This window comes from Cibotium barometz, chromosome 52, assembly GCF_041138505.1.
Source record: "Cibotium barometz isolate CiBa-2024 chromosome 52, ASM4113850v1, whole genome shotgun sequence".
NCBI lineage: Eukaryota > Viridiplantae > Streptophyta > Polypodiopsida > Cyatheales > Cibotiaceae > Cibotium > Cibotium barometz.
In genome coordinates, this window is record NC_141097.1 from 8,738,723 (window position 1) to 8,747,883 (window position 9,161).

Here is a 9,161-nt window from a genome sequence, read left to right on the forward strand (position 1 = left end):
AGTGCCTTCTAAAGATGTCTAGTGTCAAACGAAATGGACAAGCTTCACTGTGACTTGTGCAACAACTTCATGCAAACAAGCAACTCTTGTCCAATTATAGGTTCACGTGAACAAGTGAGCTTGACGAATTTTGGTTTTTTTTGCTTATGTTGGAAGGGAAACAACCGCTCACTAATCCAATCAAAGTCTCTTTTTCATTAATAAAATAGATCACAGTGTTTCATCTCTAGTGGCCATTGTGAAAGCTGTTATGCCGGCTAAGTCTGCAAGGGCCTTGTAGGTCCACCCGGGCTTTATTTTTGGCGGGTTCCGTTGCCCTTCAAAATTGTCTGGTTTGGTGGAAAAAAAAAGTTTTTTTGTATTTTAGTGTAATTTGTGACTGGTATTTTAAAATTTTGCAAGTATTTTACAACCAAAAATGCAGTCCATACGAGTCCACACAAGGGAGAAAGGCCGGGGGGCGAGGCACGCATTGGGGTAATCGTCACAAAATGACGGACAAACCACAAGTCTGACACTACGTCCGCCATAGCCCCGTTCGCAGGTCGGAAGCGAACGGGTTTTTGTCATGGCAGCTGCTTATTCTTCTCTGCACTTTGCCCTGCCTGCCTCCTGGAGCAATCCACAATCGAGCTTGCGCGCAGGGAAGAAACAGAAGTTCTCTCGACCATGTTTTCATGTTCCGCAGATTCGGCCGTTCCGGTGGAGCTCCGCCCGCGCCGGTTTCGAAGTGGCTTCCGCCTCTCCCATCGCCGCCGAGACCTCCGACAGCGAGATCCCCATCGAAAAACGTAGGTTCTTTCTTTCATCTCAACCAGGGCCCCCCATTTTCACTCTAATCAGGCTACGAATGGTTCCTTTTTCATGCTAATCAGGCTCTCTAGGGTTACCTTTCCATACAGCATGGCCTTCACTTTCGTGTAAAATGGGCATCATATTGATGCCAACAAGTGCTCGCGTTTCCTATGTTTGTGCTAATCATGCTTACCAGAGTTTTCATTTGCATGCTGATCAGGCTAGCCAAGCTCACGTAGTCTTCATTTTCATGCATATCAGTCTAGCCAGAGCTCAAATGACCTTCATCATGCGAATCAGACTAACCAGAGCTCTCATGGCCTTTGTCTTCGTGCTAATCAGAATAACGAGAGCTCACATGGGCTTCCTTTTCATGATGATCAGACCAACGATGGCCTTTGTTTCCATGCTAATCAGACTAACCAGAGCATACATGGCCTTCCTTTTCATGCTAATCAGGTTAACTAGGCGCTCTCATCTTTAATCTAATCAGGCTAATTAGGGCTGGCATAATCTTCATCTTCACCGTAATCAGCCAAAATGGTTGGCCATAGATCGATCTACATGCATTTGTTCTACACGTGTGTTTAAGTGTGTGCGGACACATGATGATGCATTTTGCAATCACGGCTGCATTTTCACAAGAAAACTTTGTTGTTGTTTTGCCCCCTCGAACAGCTGCATTTCGTACAGGAAAAAAGCCTCATTTATATCTACACAGCTTCTTTTGTAAACAGGTTTCCCAGCATTCCCTACTGTGCTTGACATTAATCAGATTCGTGACATTCTTCCACACAGGTAACATGCTGTAGCACAAAATAGGACATGGATTAGGTCTTTTTTTTTTTGGTGTTGGCATGCTGTGCTATTTACTTTGATTTATGCTATATTCTTTCCATGCATGCATTGTTTTTTTTTTTTGGGGGGGGGGGGGGGGGGGGGGGGGGGGGGGCTGTGCGCGTGTAACGCAGGTTTCCATTTCTTTTAGTGGACCGAGTAGTAGAGTTCACCCCTGGTGTATCAGCTGTTGCAATAAAAAATGTGACTATCAATGACAATTTCTTTCCTGGCCACTTTCCCGAGAGGCCAATCATGCCGGGTGTACTAATGGTTGAGGTAAATGCTGAAAGTAGGACTTGAAATCTCTGTGTCAAATGAATAGCATTCTTTACTTTGTAAATGGATTCAGCCTTGTGTATTCAATACTAGCTGTGAGCAATGGCACACAGACAGTCTCACATGCATGATGCAGGCAATGTCGTGCACACTTTGGCAACTCATGCAATGCAGGTAATGGCACACACAAATGGCCTACGTATGCATGATGCAGGGAATGACACACTCACATTGCCTACACTTCATGCATGCATAATGCAGGCAACGTCGCATGCACACTGCAAAGCATGCATGATGCAGGCAATGGCACATGTACATTGCCATTGCAAGCCTGCAGGCAGTGTTACACATCCATGGCCTACATATGCATAATACATGATGCAGGCAATGGCACATGCACTTTACCATTGCAAGCATGCAAGAATGTTACATGCATAATGCATGAAGCAGCAAGGGCACATGCACATTGCCATCACAAGCACGCAGGCAATGTCACATGTCATGGCCTACATATACGTAATGCATGATGCAGGCAATGGCATATGCACATGGCTTAAATATCCATATCACAACCTATGCAAGCAATTTCGTGTGCACATTGAAATGCATGCACAATGCAGGCTGTTAACAGCACACGCACATTGCCAACACATGCATGGTGCAGGCAATGACATGGAAATCACCAATTCATGCATGATGCAGGCAATGTCATATGTGAAATGCCTATGCAAGCATGATATATGATATGTATAATGATTGCATCTCTTGCTTTATTTGGGGAAGCAACACTCATTTATCTGAATCGGAGCTACTTATGCATGATTCAGGCAATGGCACAAGTTGGAGGCATTGTGATGCTGCAGCCTGAAGTCGGTGGCTCGAAAGACAATTTCTTTTTTGCAGGAATTGACAAAGTGCGATTCAGAAAGCCTGTCATTGCTGGGGACACACTGGTCATGCGTATGAATCTTGTGAAGTTGCAGAAGCGGTTCGGAATAGCAAAGATGGAAGGCAAAGCTTATGTTGGTGGTGAAGTGGTTTGTGAGGGAGAATTCTTGATGGCCATGGGAAGCGAATAAGTTGTATGCATGCTTACATTAGGCAAGCTTGTTAACACTGCATCAGCATACACACACAAAGTGTGCCATCTTCTCTCATGCACGAGAGGATTTCAAGTAGGTTGTGTTGCCAGAATTTCGAGATAACAAATTGTTGTTATCCTCGAATTAGCAGGGCCAGTTTTGTAAAGGGGAAGTGATTCTATATCAAACTCAAATGAGCAAACTTCAATCATGTCACCATAGAAGGTTTTTAAATCCATCTTAGTTTATACAAACCAAGAAGCTGTGAAATGCAAAACTGTACTTGTCTTACGTTCATCTTTCAACTTGTATCTCCTCTCGTTTTGTATTAGTGTATAAGTGTACAGAATCACATTCAATCAGGATATGAAACTGGTTTTTTTTGGAGAGCTTGCATGTCTCCTCATAGAATTTTCACCAAATGTGGTAGCATCCATAGCTGCTATCCCTATAGATCGATGTGAGTGGCTTGTTTCAAGGGCTTTCCATTGGTTATAGTGTCCTCTTGTCTGTAATATATTACTGCTAATTGCGTAGTTGCGAGGTGTTAAATACACGTTCCAAAAGTGTGTCGTACCTTTACGTTGAATGTTTTTGTAACTTTAGGGGGGTGTAAAAGTAACAAAAAAATCTTGTGATTGACCCAAAAACTTCCTAAATTCTTGTGAAATGTTAGAAAACATGTAAAATTTGAAGCCATTTTAAAGCTGATACATTTGAGGTGAATACATACTTGTGTCTTATTTTTGTTTTTAATGGTTCTAAAGATGTTATATATTCATGTCATGGTGATGTCATATGTGATAGTCGATATTTGTAATGATACGGATTTTGCACATGGGTTTGAACATACAAACAAGGCTTCAAGAGTGTGAGATTTTCTCATGTGGATTTTTCAAAAAAAAATTCGTTGTGTATAGTGTTCAAGTGCAATATCTTTAGTTGAGTAATTTGGAGCCTCACAAATGGTATCAGAACCTCATAGAAGAGTACATAGAGTAAAGAAGACCTAAATAAACATGGCTCTCAAATGTGTATTTCAATGGGTTGAAATGGATGCATGGATCCAGAACTAAAAGGTTACTTCCATTGTGAAAAATAAATATTTTGGTTTTCCATTGTGAAAAACAAACATTTTGGATTGTGAAACTTGATTTGTGATTTTTGATTCTCGTTGAAGATTTAATTAGAATTACAAATAGAGAGCTTAGAGTACAATGCGAAATCTTGGAGGCACTTGATGTGGACAAGTAAAAAAACAAAATTGCAAGAAACGTTTCCTCTGTTTTGTTGTTTCATCTTCTCTACACATTTCGTTTCGTCCATCGGGATGAAACGGCAAGGTTTCGAAGTATCATTTGTCAAATCAAATTGGGAAAGAAATCAAGGAAAATGTAGGAAATTTCAACACTTGGGCATGAAATTAGATGCGATTGAGATTGAATGTATGAATTTAGTTGATTATTTATGTAGTCAACATGGCTTGCTTTACTGTGGAAGTTAAGAGACTTGCCTTTTAGAATCATACACATCTAGAGCTAGAGTTTGTATTGTTTGCAAAATGGCTTCATGATTGCATTGTTTGCTACCACTTTTGTGTTTTCTCTGGTTGTTATGTCTCCTCTTCAGAATGAGGAGTTAAGAAAAGGGATGTCATTGGAGGTTAGGGCAAAGGACACTATGCAAAAGCTCCATGGGGACAATCGGAGGTTGTGTGACCCATTGGGGGGAGGCTATAGGTTCCTAGCTTGGTGAAAACACATGTGAAAAATCATGGGCAAGTTTATGTAAGAAGCTACAGTTAAAGCATTGCGGAGTCTGGCTTGCACTGTTATTAGAGCCTAAAATTAAAGTGAGATCTAAGGTGAGATTTTCATATCTTTCAATAAGATGTGAAATGCAGCTTTTGAGCAGAGGATTGATATGACAAATGACCCTCTGGGAAGAGCAAATACATTGAAAAATGGGCACACCCTGAAGGTGTCTTGCACAAGAGAATGATTGCTTCCAAAGCCAATTCGCGAGCGAAATAGGTGCTCAATTTACACACTTTGACAAAAAGGGTTTGAATATGAGGGAATCATGTGGGAACTTAGGTCATCTTGAAACTGTAGTCGGCAAAAAACAAGGATATGGATGCTCAAAGGGAAATTTAAGCTCTGTGGATCAGCTATTAGAAAGTTACACCTCATGGAAGCTCCTTCATGAGTCAAAAAATGCAAGTAGAAGACATCAATAAGCGAGGTTGAAGCCAAGAAAACATCCACAAGCGCAAAACTTGTTAAGGAATAAATGTGATCTTTAATGCCCTCGATGAACAAATGTTCAAACCTATGCAAGCGGAACTACATGCCAGAAGGAGGGTTTGCTAATTGTTTAATTCAAGAGCTTATTAAGCAAACTAACACACACAAAAGTAGACAAGCACACAAGAGAGATGGATAACTGAATTTTGTTCTATTCTCTTCACTTCTCTATAGCCGTAAACATTAAGAGATAAGAGTACATACTATAAGGGAAAGGACTCTCCTACTATAGCATACGAAGGTCAATCCATAGTGTGAACCCGACTACGTGAGTTGGTGCTATAACTATACCATAACTCTAGTACACCAAGAGGGCTATCACATAGCCCCACTAGCAGCATATCACCCATAATCTCACCAACCATACAAGTGGCATAAGTGTAGGAGCTATCACCCAAGTGGGTCATCAATGTCCACAACACTAGTTGAGCTCAATATCTCAACACTCCCCCTCAAGCTCAACTCCACACTCTGCACTCCAAGTAAGCTCCTAAACTTGTGGAGCTTCTTTGTACCCAGTGCCTTCATGAAGATGTTAGCCATAAGATCCTCTGTGTATACCAAATCTACATCACTTGCTAGAACCTTCTTTCTCACAAAATGATAATGCACCTCAATATGCTTCGTCCTAGCATGATAGACTAGGTCACTAGTGGCTAGTTGTATGCTTAGCATGATAGACTAGGTCACTAGTGGTGTATGCTACTTATATTGTCGCAACAATAAATGACAATGGCCCTATCCATGAACTCACCTCAATGGCCCTATCCATGAACAATAAATGACAATGGCCCTATCCATGACAATGGCCCTATCCAACAAAATGATAATGCACCTCAATATGCTTCGTCCTAGCATGATAGACTAGGTCACTAGTGGCTAGTTGTATGCTTAGCATGATAGACTAGGTCACTAGTGGCTAGTTGTATGCTACTTATATTGTCGCAACAATAAATGACAATGGCCCTATCCATGAACTCACCCGTATCACTAGTAGCTCCTAAAATCACGCTATCTCACAAGTTGCCATAGCAACTATCGATGGCTATTTCTTGTTGCTCCAACTCATAGCAGTACTCCCAAAAGAAAACGTAAAGCTATTGGTAGATCTCCTGTCTAAGACACTACTTGTCTAATCAACATATGTATATCGATATAGTTGTATCTCTCTACCAGCCTCATAGAAAAGTCTATAATAAATTGTGGACTTTATGTATATGAGAATCCGTCTAGCCACATCCAAGTATGGCTTCCTAGAACATTACATAAGCTGACTCGCAAGTGTGGCTTCCTCTAGGAGCTAACCAACTCACAAGTCGAAGGGCATATCTCAAATCTAGCCTTGTAATCAAGCTACCCAAAAGCCATATGTAGAAGCTTAGTGTTCTACTCTAATGGCATAGGCTTGCAGCATATCATACCATACTTAGACAACATGTCCAAGCCATACTTCCTCTATAACAGTTAAATGCCATCAAGTGATCTTACCACCTCTATATCAACAAAATACTACAACTCATCCAAACTTTTCATCTCAAACTTCTACTTCAAAATCATCCCCACATCATGTATGTCAGCATCACTATCACCAATGATAATCAAGTCATCCACATAAATGATTAATAGTATGATCCCTCTATCTTTTTCACATAAAGTGAAAAACATGCATTGGATATTTGAAATCCAATGGTAACAAGATACTCCGTGATCTTGTTTGACCATGCTGCTTTTTCAAGCCATACAAGGCTTTAAGTAACTTACACACAAAATCTAAATGTGTATCGCTCAACTTGGTGGCTTCACCATGTAAACTTTTTCTTATAAATTACCATCATGCAAGAATACATTCTTTACATCCATTTGATGTAAAGACCAACCCTTCACGCAACTCCTTGCATAGCCATAGTAACGACAACTCTCATGGTTGCCATTCTCACAATCGAGCTGAATGTCTCCTCATAGTCAATTGTGTTCTTATCCTTAGGCAAAGGTACTAAATTCCATGTCGTATTTGTATCCAATGCTACCATCTCCTTATCGATGACATCTTCCCATTTTTTATTTCTAAGTGCCTACTCAAAACAACTAGGCTCTATCTCTTGTATTGCTTTAACATGTTAGCATAGTGATGGGCTATATATTTGCCATCTCTCAACCTTTCATCAACATGGTATCTAACCTAAGTAGACTTGCGTCCATCTGGACAGGTGTCCTCAAAACAACCCTGGTTCTCCGTGCACCTGGAGTAATGCCAATCTCCTTATCAAGGCTTTTCTTGGAGCCACTATAGTCACCATCCACATAAGAGTGACTTGCCTTGCTGACAGATCAAGCATAAAAGGTTGCACTACCTTTTCCTTTCCTTTGCATGATAAATGTGTACCAACACCTGTAGTACCACGAGATGATACATCTACATTTCTTGCATCTGTTCTCAACCCATTTGACCATGGATTAACATTGGATCCACTACTAGAGGACTCTCTAGGTTCTAAAAACATGTGATTTACATATGAGATAACATCATTACTTCTTACATCTGCATCTTTAGTTACCTTCACTAGTGCGCATACTAGCTACTCATGTCATCAAAGACAACATCTCTGCTTACTTGCATCTTACGAGTGGTAGGTAATAATATCTATAACCTTTTTGCTACAAAGCATAACCAATGAAGATGCATTTCTCTGCCTTTGGATCCAAGTTGGTTATCACTTCATCTCAGGAACATGCACATATGCATCCAAACACTTTTAAGTGAGACACATTTGGTTTTATGCCTATAAACTTCTGTTTAAGCATCATGTAAACAACTACTACTACTTTAGCCCAAAAATAATCCAGCATATTCTTTTTTAGACGTCAAGATATAAGTTACTTGTGTAAAGTTTTCCTTTTTGCAACACCATTCTGTTTGCGGAGTGTACGTGCATGCGAATTGCCTCTTGATTCCCTCATTTCTCAATAAATCACTGAACTCATTGGAAAAATATTTTCCCCTGCCATAGGCATTTGATCTATGTACCTTTTTCCTTCTCAAACTAAGGCTTTAAATCTCTAAAAGTAAGCAAACACCTCACTTTTCTCATTCACGAAGTAAACCCACACTTTCCTCCTAGTGTGATCATAAATGAATGTAACATAGTACATACAACATGCAATTATTATGGTCTTGGTCGGTCCCCTGTACATCAGAATGTTAACATCCAATGGCCTTGCACACTGACATGCTTTTCATGTGGAAAAGCATGTTTGTCCTACTTACAAAGCTACATGCTTTGCATACTTTGAGCATACCATCAACCTTAAACTTTGCCAAACCTACAACAATATTTTGGGCCTATATATAGACTTCAGCCATTGTATATTCACATGACCAATATGCTTATGCCATGTGTCAATATCTATAATGACCGATGTCCCATGTGCAAACATGGCTCTCTTCACCTCCTGCATGTTAACATCCAAAGTAAATATCTTGCCATTTCTGTTACCCTCCTTTAAAACCAAGAGGTACTGATTTTTTAAAGCCTTTCATAAAGCACCCTTGAGGATTGAACCTCACTTGCAGACCTTGCTCAACCATCTGTCAACAAAAAGTAGATTTTTTATAATATTGAGAACATGAAGTTGTGAGAATATGGCACATCACAAAAAGATACAACAAGAGAAAGTACACTAGACAATGCAATAGAGAGAATGGAGAGAATTTTAAAATTCAGATTATACCAAGCAAGAGATAAGTACAATATGATGGTGTTGTCCACCCGTGCGCTCTAGTATAGAGCTTAGATGGCAATGGATACAAACTCTGGATGGAGGGCATACTGAGAGTATAGGGAATATATGCTCACAAGCATTG

At 40.2% G+C, this 9,161-nt stretch overlaps 1 protein-coding gene across 1 annotated transcript; it reads left to right on the forward strand.

Moving 5' to 3' along the window:
* The first annotated feature begins 461 nt into the window (after nt 1–461).
* Nucleotides 462–3,270, forward strand: LOC147608760 (uncharacterized). Its single transcript, XM_086788538.1, has 4 exons — nt 462–791; nt 1,533–1,593; nt 1,767–1,911; nt 2,739–3,270. Exons 1-4 carry the CDS (start codon nt 569–571, stop codon nt 2,988–2,990), a joined length of 681 nt encoding a protein of 226 aa, XP_086644664.1. The 5' UTR covers nt 462–568; the 3' UTR covers nt 2,991–3,270.
* The last annotated feature ends 5,891 nt before the right edge of the window (nt 3,271–9,161 follow it).